The 21891-nt window shown below is 39.5% G+C and overlaps 1 protein-coding gene across 1 annotated transcript; it reads left to right on the forward strand.

The window, feature by feature from the left end:
- The first annotated feature begins 936 nt into the window (after positions 1-936).
- Positions 937-2070, forward strand: LOC149004067 (putative F-box protein At5g55150). Its single transcript, XM_089168529.1, has one exon. The coding sequence runs from the start codon at positions 937-939 to the stop codon at positions 2068-2070; it is 1134 nt and encodes a 377-aa protein (XP_089024655.1).
- Positions 2071-21891: the final 19821 nt, after the last annotated feature.

A 21891-nucleotide genomic window follows, 5' to 3' on the forward strand; every position in this document is an offset into this window, starting at 1 on the left:
AAAACAAAACAAATAAATCTAAGAAATGGAGTGAAGGACGAAATGAAAAACTGAAATAGGGAATTAGGGATAGGATAAAGGTAAAGTGTTTTAATTGAAAAATTACATTTATATACCTAAATTTGGTACGGTATCAATTCAGTATGTTCGGTACATACCATCAATTCAGTATGTTCGGTACATACTGATGGTATGAGTACTTGAAACTGGAACCGTACCTAAGACATTTGGTATATATATATATATATATGGATCTAAGGTTCATCTATATGTAAGTATATATATATATATGGATCTAAGGTTCATCTGGGAAGTTTACGCGCATCTCGACTACATCCTTAAGGGAGCTTTATATAATTAATATAGGCGGAGCTTCGCATCTTGATCATGATTCAGCTCAAATATCGATCACGGTTCAACCCAAAGAGTTGAAGGGGTTCACATAACGAGCGGTTCGACCATAATTTGAGTAAAAGATCAAATCCCAAGTCCAGTAGTGTTTCACTCTCTTTTAACTTCTTAAAGCCGCCAATGGAGGAGTAGTAGGATGGTTAGGAACCTGCTTCTCAGTGGAGATGTCATGGTTCAACACCTTTGTACCCAAAAAAAAAAAAAAAAAAAAAAAAAAAAAAAAAAAAATCTTAACGCCGTTAGGATAAAAATCCCAACTACAGAGTTCCACTTGATAGAGTCCAGGTCAAACTCTTCAACACGAACTTGAGCGGGACTCTATTAACATACACGTAAATGGACTCTATTATCATACAGGTCAAAACCTCTATATAAAGGGGACGAAAGGCGAGAGAAAGGTAGGTAGAAGTTCGAGAAGAATTTTTGCAGCAAACACTCAGGAGTTCTTTTTTCGGTAAACTGATCCTTCAGACGCTGTTTGCTTGCAATCTTTGGCATTAATTCTCTCGAAGGCTTGAAAGAAGGATGCCTTCTCTGCTTCCGTGTGAGGCCATTCACTCGACTGATCATGTGGCTGCACTTCCAACTGATGTCTTTGACTTGATGGTACAAAAGTTAGATAAGCTGAGCTTTCAATGCATGGGTGCCGTTTCTAGATATTGGAGAGCAATGGTTCATGATGCCAAGAAAAGACAACCCTATCAATTTCCTGAGCTCCCCTGTTTAATGATTTCTTCAGAAAATGTTGATCATCCCACAGGTGCTCATCAGCAGCTTCGGCTTTTCAGTCTCACTCATAAGAAAACTTTGAAGGTAAGTTTACTCCAAACCTATAGTCGATGTTGTGGTTCCTCCTGGGGTGGGCTTGTAATGGAAGGGGAGGATGGAAGTATCTGTATCTTGAGTCCTTTTAATAGTGAGATCATTATTCAACTTCCAAAGAGAAAGGGAGACACAAAATTTGACAGAGAATTTATTCGTAAGGCTATGTTATTGTCCCCTCCCACATCGAATGAATGTGTAGTGGTTGTGCTTGATAGAGGGTCATTATCCTTTTGTCAATTGGGAGATGAAGGTTGGACTGACATACGTAGATGTCATGGTGGCTGGATTAGGAGTAATGATTTTGAGGACATTATATTTTTTAAAGGTAAAGTCTATGCAATTACTTTCTATCTACAGCTTGTATATGTGGAGTTAGGTAATACTCCAAAGGTTATACCTGTGGAGTTATGTTATAATCCAAAGTTCACCAGCTGTGACTTTGGACCTTTTAGTGATGGGAGATCTAAAATGACAACTTTTTATCTGGTAGAACATCTAGGGGACTTGTTGATGGTGATAAGACTTGGGGATCGTAACGGCCGCGTTACTAAAAGGTTTGAGATATTTAAGTTTGATGAAGAGAATGAAAGTTGGACTTCAGTTGAAAGTTTGGGCCATCACATACTCTTTGTAGGCTCAGCCAATGCTGTCAGACTCTCTGTATTGGATTATCCGACCTTCAAAGGGAACTGCATATATTTTACAGAGGCAAATGAGGGTTTAACTGAAAGAGGTGTGTTTGATTTGGGGGAGAAGAACTTCAAGCCACTTGTCTTAGATGATGTTGTAATCCCTATTTCTACTTCATTTTGGCCCACACCTATTTTATTATAAAAGGCGTGACAACTTTGATGTACATTTCAAACATGTATACTGGTGTTTGCAAAAGTTTTTGAATGATTTGGTTTTAATATAATACAGTTACTCTTTTTTACTACCATAAGTCATTTTTTATGAACTTAGGAATTTGGATACAAAGAATTGCTTAGAGTTGTTCTCATAGATTGGATTTGCATGAGACAGATGCTTGCAGTATTCCAGCAATTGATAACCGAGTGTAAGGGGAAAAAATTGTACTAGAAGTTGTTTTACTACTTAGTGATGATGTAATGATGCGATATTTACTTCCTGTAATTTTGTTCTGTCATTATCCTGTAAATGGTGGTTTGTTGTTAGGCTTTCTTTCCTGGATTGGTTTCTCTGTTTTGCTAATTCATTAAGATGAGGTGTATATTGTATCACTGCATTTCATGCCTGGTTGCAAGATTTTTATTACCTTTATCCATTGAGTTGAATGTGTCATGGGAGCTTTCTGGTGGATTTATCTTTTAAGTTTCTGTTTTTTGGGGATATATATGGAGCAAATATGAAGCTGGTACACTACTATCCAAATTTGATCAGATATCTGATGACTATGCCTGTAATGAGTTTCTGAATTTGTAAACACCAGGAATTGGATATTTAAATTTGAATTCTGTTTTCCCTACTGGGTCAGAGATTATAACTGCATACCTTGTTAAATATATAAGTATTAATAAAATTGATAACTATTATTATCAATATAGTACATATCAGAGGGGATATCTTTAAAGCAGATACATCAATGTCCAAATTTGTATTCAACTACTCTGGAAGCCTGAAGCTATACTTGTTCATATCCAACATCCAACCACTGGTATTATTTGAAATGGATCCAACTTTGAAACAGTAACTCTTTTTTGGACTTGATGAACCCATTTGGAAGCCCAGACTAAGATTAATTGGGTCCGAATCTGGTTTCAGCCAAGAAGGATACCTAGGCAATAACTCTTGGTTATTTATGTAATTTTTGAATTACTTTAGAAAAGGTAGATAATTAGTGTAGCAGTTAAAAGTTAGTAGTAGTAGGAGGAGGTTGATTTAGTTACTTTCAAACTTTGTTAGAAAAAAGGGCAGCCCGGTGCCGAAGGCTTCTGCAGAAGCAGAGTCTGGGAATTTTCCTAAGCAACCTTACCCAACAATTTTTGCTGACGCACTGTTTTGGAGATATGGAAAATCTTGATTTAGAATCTTGAAAAGAGGATTCCAAATCAGAAACTTCAAGATCAGGAGATTGACTGGTCAGTATCAGGCTGTGGCTTGGATTGAAGGTCAGTGGCTAATGGAGGCTGATGTGGCTCTGCAGTTTAGTGCATTTCTGATGGCTGGTTATGGAGATGTTAGTGACAAAATAGGAATTGAAGTGTTTTATTCTTGTGTGTATTATTCAGAACTCTACAATCAATATATACACAGCTGCTATCTATGAAATAGGAAAGAATATCCTACCTAGAAGATTAGAATAAATGAGAAATCTACCTAGAATAGAAGACTACAATAAATGAGAAATCTACCTAGAATAGAAGATTGCAATAAATGAGTAATCTACCTAGAATAGAAAAATACAATAAGAAAAATACTTGTAATAGAATATTACAATCTGATCTACTTAGATTAAAGATACTAACAAAATATTATGATATGATTCTTAGATTTTCCACACTCCCCCTCAAGCTGGTGAATAGGCATTCTCCATTCCAAGCTTGGATATGCATTTTTGAAAGGCTGAGCTACTCAATCCTTTAGTAAGTACATCAGCAAGTTGACTATGTGTAGACACATACGGCGTACAAATCAGTCCGCTATCTAGCTTCTCTTTGATGAAGTGTCTGTCAATCTCAATGTGCTTGGTTCGGTCATGTTGAACAGGGTTATGTGCTATACTGATTGCTGATTTGTTGTCACAGTAGAGTCTTATTGGTCCACCCCATTCAACCTTTAGGTCTTCTAAGATAATCTTCAACCAAAGTAATTCACATAATCCTTGAGCCATTGCACGAAATTCGGCTTCTGCACTTGACCGGGCCACAACATTCTGCTTCTTGCTCCTCCATGTCATAAGATTGCCACCAAGAAAGGTGCAATATCTTGTGGTTGACCTTCTATCTATTGTTGACCCTGCATAATCAGCATCAGTGTATGCTTCTATTATCATTCCTTTATTCCTTCTAAATAAAAGGCCTCTCCCTGGCGTCCCTTTTAAATATTGTAGCACACGGTGAGCTGCATGCAAGTGAATTTCCTTTGACTGTGCATGAATTGGCTGATTACACTAACTGCATATGCTATGTCGGGCCTTGTGTGAGACAAGTAGATTAGTCTTCCTACTAGTCTTTGATACATCTCTCGGTCCACAACAACATCTTCTTCTGCATTCCCAAGTTTATTGTTGGGATCTATTAGAGTGCTTGCTGGTTTACACGCGGCCATTCCTGTTTCTTTAAGGAGATCAGTTATATACTTTTGTTGAGAGATGAAAATGCCTTGTTGAGAGTGAGCAACTTCAATGCCAAGGAAGTATTTTAATCTTCCTAAAGCCTTGATCTCAAATTCCTTAGCCAAGCATTGAGTCAAATTTTGTTTCTCTTTTTCTTCATTTCCTGTCACTATTATGTCATCAACATACACAAGTAGTGCCGTGACTCCCCCTGATGATGAGTGCTTGATGAACAATGTATGGTCTCCTAGACTTTGCTTGTAACCCATACTAATCATGACTTTAGTAAATTTGCCAAACCATGCCCGCGGTGACTATTTAAGTCCATATAAGGCCTTTTTTAACTTGCATACAATATTAGCAGCTAAATCATTCTCATAACCCGGTGGAACCTCCATGCAAATTTCTTCCTTTAGTTCACCATGCAAGAATGCATTTTTAACATCAAACTGTTGCAAGTCCTGTTGGTGCTAATTCTGCCGATCGCCTTGAACCGTCGCTTTCACACCGAACTCCTCAGATCTGGCTCAATCTGGCTTGCTCTTCGATCAATCAACCTCTCACTCTTGAAAGAAACAGAATACAAGTAAGAAACGGAGCCGATCGTCTTCGATGATCTAGTCAGTATGGCGAAGACAATGCTTCAGACCTCACTGGAGCTTCTAAAGTGTTCTAATGGAGTTCAATCAAAGTGAGTTTAGAGTTTGGTTGATTTCAGAGACTTACCTTCTTACAAATCCTCCTTTCCCTTTTATACAAACTTTCCCGCTTATAACACTTTTTCAATTATGACCGTCGGATCATCGCTCCTCTTTGGACGTCGCTGATCATCCTTCCTTTATTCTCTCAAACGAACCCGGCTAAGATTGGTTTGACCGGTATAAATCGGAAATGGATACTTTAGTCACAACATAAGCCCCCAAGCCTACTGATCAGGTTGAACTTACATGAGACTCTAATCAGTAGGTTTAATCCAGCCTGTCGAAATCATCCAGTATACCCTGCTCAGCCATTATGCCTTTTCCCTAGATACTCCTTGATTTCTTCAGAACTTTGATGCCAAGTCACCATATCATCATTAACTTGAAAGTTGATTTATGGCTCTGTCCCTTATAAAATTATGTCCTCTGTAATACTTGAATATAATAGTTGAACTGCCTTGCGTAATTATTATATTACTGTACCCAGCCCCCAAATCATCCTGAAACAGGCTGAAATCACTTCCTTGTCAGACTTTTCGTTGATTTTTAAAGATCACTTTTCATCTTGATGTTACCGCCGTTTGATCATAAATTTCGTCTCTTTCCCACGTACAATCATCATATCTCCCCTTACATTTCATACATCATCCTCATGCTTTTCGACTGCAATTTCCTATATTCACCGATTGATCCCACGCGTCGGTTACGAAAAGTAATGACCATGGATTTTGGATCATTGTATATTTCCCCCCATTTTTCAAGAAATTTTCCTTCGCCTCTTTTCACTCTTTATATATATCTGTTCAACTGTCACCGCTTCCCTCCGTACTTTGTTCTCCTCCTTCGAGAATATCAAACATACCTATCCGCCATTTTCTTTTCACTTCTCTCCAGATTTCGTTCTTCGAATCTCCTTCTTCCCTGTCTTCTCTTATGGATACTGCATCTAACCCTTCTATTCCTAGTACCTCCATACAACCCGCTATTCCTCTCGGAACCGAACAACCGAAAGATATGTCTGGTACTTCTTCTTCTTCAGATTGGAAACCCACTCCGTATGCTCACGATGAAGCCATCGTCGTTTATACTCCTGTAGACATGTCCAGAGAAAAGATGGACCCAAAATACACAGGCCCCGAGTGGTATCCCACCAAAATAAAGAAATCTCACTTGACCTCCTATTTGGAAAATTACCATTTCCCTTCTGATGCTAGAATATGGGTCCCTGAACCTTCTGACCGTCCCTATTTAGTTGATCTAGGAGTCATCACCATTTACCTTGATCACCTTGATTCAGGTTTTAGAATCCCTTTGATTCCCATAGTTCAATCTTTGTTGGACTACTATCATGTTTGTCCCTCTCAACTCACTCCAAACAGTTGGAGACTTGTTTACTGTTTTTTTTGCTTTCATCCTCAAAATGAATCATGTTCCTTCAGTTGAACTTTTCAGAAATTACTATACCCTGAAAGTATCCCTCGAACGCGGATACCTTCATTTTGCCAGAAGAACCTGCATCTCCATTGAACTTGGTAAAGATTTCCCAAATTTTCATAGATTCCTCCATACCCCATGATAACAAGCAATGGCGAGAGAAGTATTTTTTCTGCGCCATTCCGAATCCAAACTTTAGGTCCCGATGGTGTTTACATTCCTTGAACTCCTTATCCCCTTTGATAGTGCGCCAAGAACTCAATGAGTACGATCGAGAAACTTGGAGTTTGATTTCTACCGGAACTCCAATCGATGTGGCCAAGTTAAAAACGGATGCAGGCCTTATTAGTCATGGTCTCTTTCCAGGTAAAGGTGATAACAATAATATACCCTTCTTTCCTTTACCATTACTTTTCCTTTAAACCTTTTTCTTCATTTTTTGCACCTACAGAAACAGTTGCTCGTCCAATCCCTAGCGTTGCTGATCTTCAAAGAAATCTGACCCCAAAGTTATCAAATCTTCCAAGAAAAGAAAACACACTGCCCTTCGCCTTTCAAAAAGAAAGCCTGCTGAGAAGGAAACTTCCCCTGGTCAAGAAAAACTTGACCAGGCACCAGAAGATTCTGCCAGAGAAAATACTCATGTTCAAATTGTGAAGACTGTTGTCAGCAAAACACCTGGTCCCAAGATGAGGACCTCCATAACTTCCAACACCCTGAGATGTAGACTTAGGTCTACAGGTCCGGTTTCTGATCAAGGTTTATCTGGTTCAAAGAAAAAGAAAAGGAAAGAATCCCATTCTGTTGCTACAGAAGTCCCCACTGAGGAAAATAATCCTCATGAAGAAATTCCTGCCACCACCAATGAAGAAATCCCCGTTGCCACCGAAACTAATGTTGAAGAAAATAGAGAAAGCTCACTGTCACACACACCAGCTGATTTACCCCCACGATACTTCTATCTTCCCAGAAAAGATGGTTGAGGATGAAGATCGAGGTAAGGACTTTTTTGACTATTCTCCTGATCATCTGAAGAGAATTGCTGAAGATCTATTAATTCATGCTGCCGGTAATATTATTGAGGAAATTGCTGACCAATTGTGTGATATGAATGTTGATATATCTGCCTCTCCCTTGGAAGTTGTTGCCAAGGATAATGTGAATGAACCCTCTGCTACTGTCTTACCCTCATCAATCCCCATGTTAGATGTTACTGTTCCAGTCATTAATGCTCCCCCTTTTGTTGAAGAAAATGATCAAGATGCTCCTCCCTTAGAAGAAAATAATCAGAATATTCCTCTCCCTGAAGAAATTCATGAAGTTGCCCCACCAGGACATAATGCTGTTCCTCCGGAAGCTCTTATGGTAGCTGATCTCCAAATTGGTCATGGAGATCAAGAAAATATTGTTATGCATACTGGTTCAAATGATGCTGCCATAAATGCAGATCCTGAGAATGTAATTGAAGTTGCTAATCTTCAACCAGTCCCTGATCAACCTGATGATACCATGAGTGTTGCTGACTCTGGAAACCCTTTCAATCCTGAGTGTCTTTTAAAAGAAAATCATACAGCCAGCCGCAATTGGGAGGTTGCCAGAGAGTGGGGAACTAAAGGCCGGATCCCTCGTGACAAAAGAAAAACAGCTCGAATGTCCGATTCTGAACTTTACTCTCACGGATGGGGGTAAGAAAAAGATCCCTACTCTTATTCTTTTACTAAGATTGATTTACTATTGATTTGTATATTTATTCTATTTAGTTTATATTGATTAATCCACAGATGTTTTGGAGCTGCTTTTAATGCATTTTCTGAAGTGTTGGAGAGGGAAAAAACTTTATCCCAGGAAAATGATGATTTGATCAAGAGGAATTTTGAGCTGGTCAATGAGGTACAAGAACTTCGAAGAAATTTGGACTCTTCAGAGAGAAAATTAACAGCTGCTGAGTTCAGAGAGATTGATTTGATCAATGATCTTGATAGTTTGCACACTGATTATGAACTTTGCTCTGACCATTGTGCTGATTTGCAGGAAGAGATTTCTATGTTGAGAGATGTCATTTTGAATTATAAAGATGAGCTCCTTCAGCTCGAAATGTTAAAAAATAATGCCCTTGACAGTCAGGATTGCCACTGATGAGAGAGAAAATTTCAAAGAAAGATTAACCAGAGCTTTTGCCTCGTCAAGAGATGTTGAAAAGGAAAAGAATGAACTTTTGGAAAAGTTCAAAAAGATTGAAGAATTGAACACCAACTTGGAGTTGGCCCAGAAATATCATGTGAAAGCTTTCAGTTCAATTTTACAGGAAAAGTCTACCTTAGAGGATAAAAATGATGGTTTGGGATTGAGACTCTGCGAGGTGACAGCAGAGAAAGATAATCTTGAGGTTTCCCTAGGCTTGGTTTTCTAGGAAAAGGAAAGTCTTCATATTCTTTTGGATGAGACTTTAAAATTCAAAGCTTTACTGCATGAAGATTTGGAAGTAGAGAGAAGACAATTTGAAGCAGAGAAGAAAAGAATACAGAGTGAAAATCAAATTGTCCTAAGTTCAGTCACCTCTTCTATGAAGGAAGTTGGAGATAATCCAGCTTTCCTTGAATTTTGCAAAAACATGGTGAGAGACTGCTCCGATCAAATCTTCTCAGAAATCCTTAAGATTCACCCTAATATAGATTTCAGATTGTTACCTCCAGAATTTCTCCCATCCAGAACCTTTTTTGATCTCAGGAATTTGAAATATCCCAACTCTGATAGTTCATCAGAAGATGATTCTGATAATGGTAATAGTGAGTCTTCTAGCCCTGGCCAAAATCATTCTGCCAGCGATTTAGATGACAATGATGATGATGACTCACCTCTTCAAAATGATAAAGAAACTGCTACCACTGATGTTGCTGATGTTGATCCATCTGATAATGTTGCAGATGTTGATCAGCCTGCAAAACCACAAGTTTGAAGAATACATTTCTTTTGTTTATGAACTTTTGTTTATGAACTTACCTTTTTCCTTCCTTTTGTTTACCTCTTCAGCATATGAGGCTTTTGAATTTGTCTATTTTTATATTAATGAAATTTGCTTCCTTTCTTTTGCTCCTTTCGACTTTGACAGAATAGTATCTTTTATAATATTGGCTATCATCTTCTGACCATCGCATACTTGATTAGATACATACCTCTGATCAAACTTGTATTCTTCATTAGCTTCTGATGGGATATTTCTGAATAGAAAATAGTTGATGAATACCTTAATAGCTGATCAGATATTCTCAGTTAATGAACTGTAGAAAATCTTTGAACTTTCGATAAATAATCCTCCATGTAATCTGCTCCTTGAGTTGTTTTATTGATTAACTCCATTATTCTCGATCAAAAGGCTGCCTTAGAGGGATGGCTACTGGGAGCCTGACTTGGAAAGTCGGGATCATCCTCGGAAGGAATGATCCGTGATTAGCTTAGCATGACCTGGCTACCTGAGCCTGACTTACAAAAAGTCGGGATCACCCTCGGAAGGAATGATCCGTGATCAGCTTCGGAAAGCATGACCAGGCCTCGGAAGGCTGGCTACATGAGCCTGACTTACGAAAAGTTGGGACCACCCTCGGAAGGAATGATCCGTGATCAGCTTCGGAAAGCATGACCAGGCCTCGGAAGGCTGGCTACTTGAGCCTGACTTACGAAAAGTCGGGACCACCCTCGGAAGGAATGATCCGGATCAGCTAGCATAATCAGGCCTCGGATGGCCGGTTACTTGAGCCTGACTTCGGAAAGTCGGGATCATCCTCAGAAGGAATGACCCTGGATCAGCGTTGAAAGGCATGATTAGACCTCGAAAGGCCGGCCACTTGAGCCTGACTTCGGAAAGTTGGGATCATCCTCGGAAGGAATGACCCTGGATCAACGTTGAAAGGCATGATCAGACCTCGAAAGGCTGGCCACTTGAGCCTGACTTAGGAAAGTCGGGATCATCCTCGAAAGGAATGACCCTGGATCAACGTTGAAAGGCATGATCAGATAACTGGTTCGTAAAAATATCATTGTGACTAAATGAAGAAGAAACTTTTGATGACCACGATTAATAGGATGATTTCTTCAAGAATACCAGAAAATCCTGCCTCCTTTCTATTGATAATATTTCTTGAGGTGAATTACATTCCACGGTCGTTTCAAACAACTCCCATGAGCATCTTTCAGCCAATATGTGTTTCTGCTCACAGTTTTTGTCACCACATATGGCCCCTCCCAGTTTGCAGAAAGCTTTCCACAGTTTCTTGGATCTGATGCCGATTTTTTCCTCAGAACCAAATCTCCCACTCTAAAAGATTTAGGTCTGACTCTAGCATTATAATACGCTGCTGTTCTCCTCTGATATTCTATATTGCAGTATAATGCTTTTTCTCTGACTTCATGTAAGAATTCAAGATTTGCCCGCAACCCTTCTTCATTAGTTACTGGATCAAACCCTTTATATCTGTTTGATCCCACCATAACCTCCACTAGAGCCAATGCCTCAGACCCATATGCTAGTCTGAAAGGTGTTTCTCCTGTTGGTGTCCTGACTGTAGTCCTATATACCCATAGTACATGAGGTAGTTCATCGATCCACAAGCTATGTGCCTCATCCAGTCTCCTTTTTATTCCTTGCAGAAGCGTTCTGTTGGTTACCTCAATTTGACCGTTGCATTGAGGATATGCCACAGATGAGTGTTTGCAATCAATATGATAATCTGCACAAAATTCCTTGAATCTTTCATTGTCAAATTATGGTCCGTGATCAGTCAGTAGAATCTTTGGATGGCCATATCTGAATATGACATGATTTCTAAAGAACTTCTCGATTTGACTCGTGGTAGTCGTGGCCAAGGCTTTTGCTTCTACCCACTTCGTGAAATAATCAATTGCGGCCACCACGAACTTCTTCACTCCAGTTGTAACAGGAAATGGCCCTAACAAATCCATACCCCCACATAGCAAATGGAAGGGGATTAAGAATTGATGTTAGTTGCTCTGCTGGCTGGCTCTGAATTGGTGCATGAATCTGACATTGATGACATCTCCTTACATACTCAATTGCCTCAGATTGCATCCGTGGCTAATAAAATCCTTGTCTTAGAACTTTATAAGCCAAAGCCTTCCCACCTAAGTGACTTCCACAGATTCCTTCATGGACCTCTGATAAAGCATATCGTGCATCAGATGGTCCCAAACATTTCAAAAGTGGCCCAGAAACTGTTCTGTTATATAACAGCTCATTCTTTAGAATAAACCTAGCAGCTCTTTTCACAGTTCTGGCCTTTTCTCTATCCTCAGGAAGAACGCCATCTTTAAGATATTGTATAATAGGTTCCATCCAAGATACTTCTGCATCGATTTCCATTATCTCTGGCTCGAATATGCTTTGAAATACTCGGCTCCTCAAAATATACAGCCTGTGGCATAGAAGTAGATTTTGCAGATGCTAATTTCGCCAGAGAATCTGCCTCACTGTTTTGATTTCAGGATATTCTCATAATTGAGAATTGTGAAAACCATTCTTTACACTCCCATACCTTCTAAGATAATTGACCATTCGATCATCCTTCACATCATATGCTCCTGTAACTTGGCTGACCACCAGCTCGGAATCACTTTTTACTTCAATGTTTTGTACACAGAGATTTGGCCAATCACAAACTCGCAATAAGAGCTTCATATTCCGCTTCATTGTTTGAAGCATGAAAATTAAATCGAAGTGCATTCTGAATTACAAATCCAAACGGACTTTGTAAAATCACCCCTGCTCCTGATCCCTGAGAATGACTTGACCCATCAACATGCAAAGTCCAACCAGAAGACATCTCACTAGAATCTTTTTCCTCCTCTGGTAGCGAAATACTTTCAGCAATAAAATCAGCCAACACCTGTGCTTTTATCGCAGTTCTGGGTTTATAATCTATATCATGTTCTGTTAATTCTACCGCCCATGATACCATTCTCCCCTGAGATCAGGCTTATGCAATATTTTCTTTAAAGGCCAGTTAGTAAGAACAATAATTGGATGAGCCTGAAAATAAGGTCTAAGCTTCCTAGCTGCCATTATCAAAGCTAAAGCCTGTTTTTCAAATTCCGGATATCTAGATTCTGCATCTAACAATGTATGGCTTACAAAGTATATATGATTTTGGATAGTACCTTCTTCTCGAATTAACACTGCGCTTATTGGTGCCTTCGAAGAAGATAAATATATCTGCAAGATCTCTCCTAGCTTTGGTCGAGATAGAACTGGTGGACTGGTCAGTACAACAACAACAACAACAACAATAAGCCTTTTCCCAACTAAATGGGGTCGGCTACATGGATTCTTGCCCTCCAATCGGTTCTGTTCAAGGCCATGCTAGATACAAGGCCTAAGCTATACATATCCTTTCTCACCACTTCTCCTAAGGTTATCTTAGGTTTACCCCTAGCTCTTCTAGTTCCTTCAATATGGATTATATCACTTCTCCGAACAGGAGCATTTATAGGTCTCCGTTGAACGTGGCCGTGCCACCTCAAACGACTTTCTCTAAGCTTATCACTTATGGGAGCAACTCCCAGACCAACTCTAATATAATCGTTTCTTATCTTATCCATCCTAGTTTTGCCACTCATCCATCTTAGCATTCTCATTTCTGCTACACTGAGTTTATCTATATGATTTTTTTTTAACAGCCCAACACTCTGCACCGTACATCATAGCTGGTCGGACAACGGTCCTATAAAATTTTCCTTTAAGCTTTAATGGAATACGCCGATCACATAAGACCCCGGATGCACCTCTCCACTTCATCCACCCTATTTTAATTCTTTGGGAAACCTCATCTTCTAAATCACCTCTTTTACTTATGATTGAACCTAGGTACCTAAAACAATCACTCTGAGGAATCTCTTTATCGTCAAGTATCACCACTTCATCATCTTCCCGATCATGACTAAAGTTACAAACTAGATATTCTGTCTTCGATCTACTAAGTTTAAAGCCTTTTGATTCCAAAGCTACTCTCCATGATTCTAATTTGGTATTAATCCCCACTTGGGTCTCATCAATCAACACAATATCATCCGCAAAAAGCATACACCAGGGGACCTCATCTTGAATGTCTTTGGTTAATTCATCCATTACCAAGTGCAAATAGATATGGGCTTAAAGTTGACCCTTGATGTAGCCCAATTGTTATCGGGAATTCATTACTTTGTCCCCCCACTGTTCTAACACTAGTCACCGAACCATCATACATATCCTTAACTATATCTACATATTTACTTGCAACACTTCTTTTCTCTAGTACTTGCCAAATTAACGCTCTAGGGACTCTATCATAAGCTTTTTCTAGGTCAATAAATACCATATGAAGGTCTTTCCTACATTTTCTATACCTTTCCATAAGTCTCCTAATTAAGTAAATAGCCTCCGTTGTAGATCTTCCCGGCATAAACCCAAATTGGTTCTCCGTGAATCGTAGTTAAGTGTCTCAACCGGGTTTCAATTATTCTCTCCCATAATTTCATCGTATGGCTCATCAATTTAATGCCTCTATAGTTATTACAACTTTGAATATCTCCTTTATTTTTTTAAATTGGAACCACAACACTTCTCCTCCAATCATCTGGCATTTTCCCTGTGCTCATAATCTTATTAAACAACTTAGTCAACCAAACTAGTCCATGGGTTCCTAAGCTCTTCCATACTTCAATTGGGATTTCATCAGGACCTTGTTTCTTGCCGAGTTTCATCCTCCTTAAAGCTTCTTTTACTTCAGACATCGAAATTCTACGTATATAAGTTCGGACACCAGGTGCCTTGGTGGAAAAGTGTAATCGTCCGAAACATAAGTGCTTGAAGAATGCTCATTTAGTAAACTAGAGAAATAGGTTTCCCATCTTTTCTTAATATCCTCCTCACAAACTAATACTTTACCATCTCCATTTTTAATACATCAAACATGGTCAAGATCTCTACTCTTCCTATCCCTCATCTTAGCTATCTTATAAATAGATTTTTCCCCTTCCTTTGTGCCCAACTTATTGTATAACTCTTCATACTTTCTTTCCCTTGCTTTTCCCGCAATTTTCTTAGCTTCATTTCTATTTAACCTATACCTTTGAAGATCCTCAACATCCTTAGTTCTTTGCCATGTCTTAAAACTAGCTTTTTTATTCCTAATGGCAGCTTGAACCTCACTATCCCACCACCACGTCTCTCTATAAGAATGGATCTTTCCTTTTGATTCACCTAGAACATCTTTAGCCACCTTCTTAATACACATAGCCATCTCATTCCACATTGCATTGGTATCCCCTTTAAAATCCCATTTTCCTTGTTTGACTACTTCCTTAACGAGGGATTTAGAGTACTCTCCTTTCAAATTCCACCATCTTATTCTGGGATAGTTTACCTTAGACCTTTTATTTGTTCTGGGGACTAAGCACATATCCAAGACCACAAGTCTATGTTGTGCAGTTAAGCTTTCCCCCGGTATCACCTTGCAATCCTTGCACAACAATCTATCAGTCCTTCTAGTTAGGAAGAAATCTATTTGGCTTCTATGCTGTCCACTTTTGAAAGTAATTAAATGCTCATCTCTCTTTTTGAAGTAAGTATTTATAATAGATAGATCAAAAGTAGTAGCAAAATCCAAAATTGAAATCCCCTCGTCATTGCTTTCTCCAAAACCATAACCTCCATGAACACTCTCATATCCTCTTTGATCTTTTCCAATATGTCCATTTAAATCACCTTCTATGATAATCTTTTCTCCTTGACGAATTCCTTGCAGTAATCCACCCATATTTTCCCAAAATTCTAGCTTTAGACTTTCATCTAGTCCTACTTGAGGTGCATATGCACAAATTATATTTACGAACTCTTTCTCCATTACAAGCTTGATAGCAATAATCCTATCACCCACTCTTTTAACATCCACCACATCATTTTTTAAATCTTTATCCACTATTATACCCACTCCATTTTTATTTGTTTTATCCCCAGTATACCAAAGTTTAAAGTCATCCAACTCTTTGGCTTTTTTACCCCTCCATCTAGTCTCTTGAATGCAAGCTACATTAATCCTTCTTCTCCTCATAACATCTATCAATTCTAAGCTCTTACCAGTTAGAGATCCTATGTTCCAAGATGTCAATCTAATCCTACGCTTATGGACTAGCTTCTTTACCCGCACTCGTCCACGGCGCGGGAACCCTTGCCTACTTATCACCGCATCCGGGCGCCGATGCGACGTGTCGCTTACAGGGGACACCCTAGCTAACCCTTACCCACTTATCACTACACCCGGGCCATAGTGTAGCGCGTCGCTTCTTTTGTCGGGGAACGGCCCTAGCATAGCTTTTATCATATAAGGTCGAATCCATGAAAAAAGGTTTGGCTAGATTTTTTCCGGTGCCGGCTGTCGACCTGACGCACCAACCCTCCTCCTTTACCCGGTCAGTCTCCTCTTTAATTCTTCAAATGACTTTTGACAATCTTCTGTCCAGTTGAATTCATTGAGTGCATTTAGATTTTTCAACGCCTTGAAGAATGGTGCACATTTATCTCCTGATCTCGATATGAACCTGCTTAATGCCGCTACTCTCCCTGTTAGACTTTGGATCTCCTTCATACTGCTGGGCGCCATCATATTCAAGATAGCCTTGATTTTTTCTGGATTCGCCTCAATACCCCTATGCGTAACCATATAACCAAGAAATTTACAAGATGAAAACCCGAACGCGCACTTCTCAGGATTGAGTCTCATTTCATTTCTCCTCAGTACATCAAAGCACTCCCCTAAATCAGCAAGATGATCAGATCTGAATTGACTTTTTACAAGAAGATCATCTACATAAACCTCCATATTTCTTCCAATCTGATTAGCAAATAGCTTATTCATTGCCCTTTGGTATGTTGCACCAGCATTTTTTAACCCGAAAGGCATAACCTTATAACAATAGCTTTCTCGGTTCGTCATGAATGCCGTGTGGGGTTGATCCTCCTTTTTCATAAGAATTTGATTATAACCAGAATAAGCATCCATAAAACTCAACATCTCACGACTCGATGTGGCATCAATTAACTGATCAATCTGCGGCAGAGGATAACAATCCTTAGGACATGCCTTGTTCAAATCAGTATAGTCTACACACATTCGCCACTTGCCATTATGCTTCTTCACCATTACCACATTCGCCAGCCATTTAGGACATTTAATTTACTCGATAAACTGAGATTCCCGAAGCTTTTGCACTTCAATCTTAATCGCATCATGCTTTTCTGATGAAAAATTCCTCCGCCTTTGTTTTACTGGTTTGATAGAAGAATCTATCCAAAGACAATGTTCTGCCACCTCTGTGCTTAAACCTGGCATATCCTGTGCTGACCAAGCAAAAACATCTGCATTTTGCTGAAGAAATTCTTTTAACCGGTCCTTGTTCTGATTGTTCTGATCAGCTCCAATCATGGTTCCTTTATCTAGATTTTCAAGGCCAAAACAAATTTTCTCCAGCTTTTCCACTGGTTTACCTCTTTGAATTTTTTCTTCATCCCTGTTGTCCATGACCTCCACAGTGAGAGCAAGAGCTTTACCTTGTGCCTTTGAATCCTTTAAAAAAGTTGTATAACTTTGCCTTGAAGTTCTCTAATCAGACTTGCACTCTCCAACGCCTCCTTCAGTTGGGAATTTGACCTTTAAATGTCTTGTCGAAACTACAGCTCCAATAGCATTCAACGTTGGTCTCCCCAAAATTATATTGTATGCCGACAAACTCTTTATCAACAAGAATTTGGTAACCGTAGTTACCATTTGTGGATGTGTTTCCAGTGTTATTGTTAACTCCACGGTTCCTTCTACCGAGGTAGATTCTCCAGAAAATCCGAATAGTCTCGTGCCGCAAGGCTTTATCTTGAATGTATCTAGTTTCAATCGCTGAAAAGCTTCATAAGACATTATGTCTACAGAAGACCCCGTATCAATTAGAACCCTGTGAATATCCCTGTTTGCCACCTTAATGACTACCACAATGGCGTCATCATGTGGTTCCTGAATTCCTTCCATCTCCTCCTCTGTGAAGACTATCTCCTTCATCATTTTGATTCTTCTAGGAATAACATGAGATTCGACAGCACTTACATACCTGGCATGTGCCTTAGACTTTGAAATTGAATTCAAATCTAAACTTCCCAAGATGGTCATAACAGGGACCGTTCGCTGAACTTGCTGGTTTTCCTGGTGCTTGGCATTTTCGTCTGGAGAATTATATTGAAAATCTCCCTTCGGTTGATCTTCCCTTGCTGAGGGCTGGTTATTCCATCTTCTTGGCTGATCAGGAACATTTCTCCGGTTACCTCCATTTCTTCTTTGGACAAAGTGATCCAGTCTTCCCTGATTAATCGTTCAATCTCATTTTTTAGAATTCTACAATCATCAATATCATGACCATGATCCTTGTGATAACTGCAAAATCTATTTGGATTCCTTTCATCTGCTTTTGCTATCATTGGTAATGGCCATTTCAGAATTCCTTGATGTTGAATTCGCATCAGAATTTCTGATCTTCTAGTATTGAGAGGAGTATAATTTTCCTGGAATGGTCTCGGAATATCCCTTCTGAATTGGCGATCAAGACCATTTCTCGAAAAATTTCTGTTACTTCTACGATCCCTCTGATCAGATCTCATGACTCCGTCTTCCTTCCTTTTGCTTCCCCCACCATCAGTTTCTTTTCTCGCCTGAAGGATGTCTTTCATATTAGCATACTGATTACAACGAGTCGTCAGCTCTGCAATATTTGCCGGCTTGTTCATGATCAGGAATTCCAATAAATGATCATCCATCAGACCTCTGAACATAGCATCATATGCTACTGCCTCATTCAAATTTTTAATCTGAATCGATTCTTGATTGAATCTCTTCATGTAACTTCGAATTGATTCTCCTGATTTTTTACGAATTGTAGCCAAATTATCAACAGTTTTGCTACTCTTCATACTACTTTGGAACCTCGACAAGAATATCTTCGTCAAATCTTTGAAATCCTTAATAGAATCTGGTAATAAACTGAAGAACCAAGTTGTTGCAGAACCTTTCAATGAAGATGGAAAGGATCGACACTTTAAAACGTCAGAATTACCTGCCAACATCATCGCAGAATTGAACTGAGCCAGATGCTCCATCGGATCTGTGCTTCCATCATACATCGTGAATACTAGGAGTTTAAAATTGCGCGGCAATGGTGCTGACATAATCTCCTTAGCGAATGGATTTTGATTCATCACTTCCTCCACTTTTTCTCCAGAATCTTTGTTCGCCAATCGCTGAATTTGATCATCTAGGATACGAAATCTTTTACTGATTTTTGATCCATGAACTTCAGATCTGCTACCTTCTGACCTTCCTGTTTCTTTCTTATCTCTCCGATCTCCAACGCTTTTACTCTTTTTGCTCCGAATGTGACTCAATTGATCATCCTTGGACGATCCTCGATCTTCAGTCTCCAGTGGAATATAGTTCGGATCTGCACTCTCTCTTGATCCTTCCTTCAGAATTGATCTCCTCTGGGCCTCTCCTGACCTTTGAATCTGACTCGGGACAGAAATTGCCTCGGCTCGGGAAAAAGTTCGAGATCTTCTAGCTGGCGAAGCCGGGACTCTTCCCTCCGGATGAATTCCAATCTGCTTGATGAATGTCCTCATCAGATTTTGTGTCTCCAGGATTTTCTCAAATCATTCAAGAATCTGATTTGGATATAGTTCTGGACGAGATGCCGCCATATGCTTCTCTTGTCTTTTGAACTGATCAGTAGGACGAGGTGAATGATCCTCCACCATTCTCTGCCTCTGCCGAGGTTGCATCATCGGAATTTGTGGTATCGGAACCACTTCTCTCGTTTTCCTCTTTGGATTTGCTCTCCTCGGTTCGCTTTGACTTGTCTCTGCCATTTCAGTTGGTAATTCTTCCTCTCGCTCAGGTGATTGAGCCATAGCTTCTGACCTGAACTTGTTCCAGTTACTGTTCTTCCCACAGACGGCGCCAAAATGTTGGTGCTAATTCTGCCGATCGCCTTGAACCGTCGCTTTCTCACCGAACTCCTCAGATCTGGCTCGATCTGGCTTGCTCTTCGATCAATCAACCTCTCACTCCTTAAAGAAACAGAATACAAGTAAGAAACGGAGCCGATCGTCTTGATCGGCGTCTTGTCTCCGACGATCTAGTCAGTATGGCGAAGACGATGCTTCAGAGTTCACTGGAGCTTCTAAAGTGTTCTAATGGAGTTCAATCAGAGTGAGTTTAGAGTTTGGTTGATTTCAGAGACTTACCTTCTTACGAATCCTCCTTTCCCTTTTATACAAACTTTCCTGCTTATAACACTTTTTCAATTATGACCGTCGGATCATCGATCCTCTTTGGATGTCGCTGATCATCCTTCCTTTATTCTCTCGATCGAACCCGGCTAAGATTGGTTTGACCGGTATAAACCGGAAATGGATACTTTAGTCACAACAAGTCCCAACCATAATTTTCCGCCAAGGATAATAAGATTCTGACAGTATTCATTTTTGCAATTGGAGCAAATGTTTCAAGGTAGTCAATCCCGAAAGTTTGGGTGTAGCCCTTGGCTACCAACCTTGCTTTGTACCTTTTTAAAGATCCATCTGCTCGATACTTCAATGTATAAACCCATTTGCACCCCACAGGTTTCTTCCCTTCTGGTAACCTTACAAGTTCCCAGGTTCCATTGCTTTCTAATGCTTCCATCTCTACATTCATAACTTGCTTCCACTCCTTATTGGATAAAGACTCAGATAAGTTGTTAGGAATGGCAATGGTGTTTAAACTTACCATAAAGGCTCTATGAGATGGGGAAAAATGTTTAAAGGACAAGAATTGGGCAAGAGGGTACATGGGTTTCGTTGTGCATTCTCTAGTGCCTTTCCTAATGGCAATAGGAAGGTCTAGTTCATTACTATTTGTGGGCACATCAGATTCGGTTTGTAGTGAAGGATTAGTCATTTGCACCTCATTTCCAGAATTTGGATTGGAGTCTTGAACTTGCACTGATTCTGGAACAAGATTCTTCTTCCTTGAGAACACCTTTCCTTTGCCAAATCTCACATGCTCAATATCAGGTTGTTCACAGTTTGACACAGGTGAGTCTGACACAAGTTTAGGTTGTTCACAGTTTGACTCAGGTGACATAGTGAAGTATTTGGGAGTGAACTCTAAGTCAAGTAAGGAATTCCCATTCTTATCTTCCATTATTGAATGCTCCCCCTGAAGATGAGATGTGGAAAAATAAGACTTATGTTCATGAAAAGTGACATCAGTGGAAACATAGAACCTTTTTGAAGGAGGGTGATAGCACTTATAGTCCTTTTGAGTGGAGGAATATCCTATAAATAAACATTTGAGTGCTCTAGGATCTAATTTACCCCGATGTGGTCCATGAATATGAACAAATGAGACACACCCAAAAATTCGAGGAACAAGGTTATTTGTCGTTTGTAGGTTTGGGTAGAACTGGGAAAGGACATCCATTGGACTCTTGAATCCTAAGACTCTCGAAGGCAGCCGATTTATAAGATGAGTTGCTGTGAGGACTGCTTCCCCCCCAAAATGACTTAGGCACATTGTGTTGGAATAGGGAGGCTTTAGTTACATCAAGAAGGTGGCCATTTTTCCGTTTAGCTACTCCGTTTTGTTGTGGGGTATCAACGCACGATGACTCATGTATAATTCCCTCCCTTTGAAAGAATGGAGTTAGAATCTGATTGAAATAGTCTCTAGCATTATCAGATCTAAATCTTTTTATACTAACTCCAAATTGGTTTTTAACCATGGAATGGAAGTTGGGAAGAACACAACTAACATCGGATTTGTTTTTGAGTAGAAAAATCCATGAGACATGAGTGCAATCATCAATGAATGACACAAACCACCTAGCCCCAGACACATTAGGAACTCTAAAAGGACCCCAAATATCACTATGAATGAGATAAAAGGGGATGGAACTTCTTTTCTTGCTTAAAGGAAGTGGTACACGCTTGTGTTTAGTAAGCTCACACACATCACAATGAAACTCATCAACATATATGCCTTGAAACAAAGAAGGAAAAAAAAGACTGATTACCCTAAAGGAAGGATGTCCAAGTCTGTGATGGTAAAGCCAGATTTTTCTTTATTGGTTTGAGAAGGACTACCATTAGTAGCATGTGATTGG

The sequence above is a fragment of the Hakea prostrata genome, chromosome 9 (assembly GCF_041222555.1).
Source record: "Hakea prostrata isolate BN-2017 chromosome 9, UWA_Hpros_2, whole genome shotgun sequence".
In the NCBI taxonomy this organism is placed as follows: Eukaryota; Viridiplantae; Streptophyta; class Magnoliopsida; order Proteales; family Proteaceae; genus Hakea; species Hakea prostrata.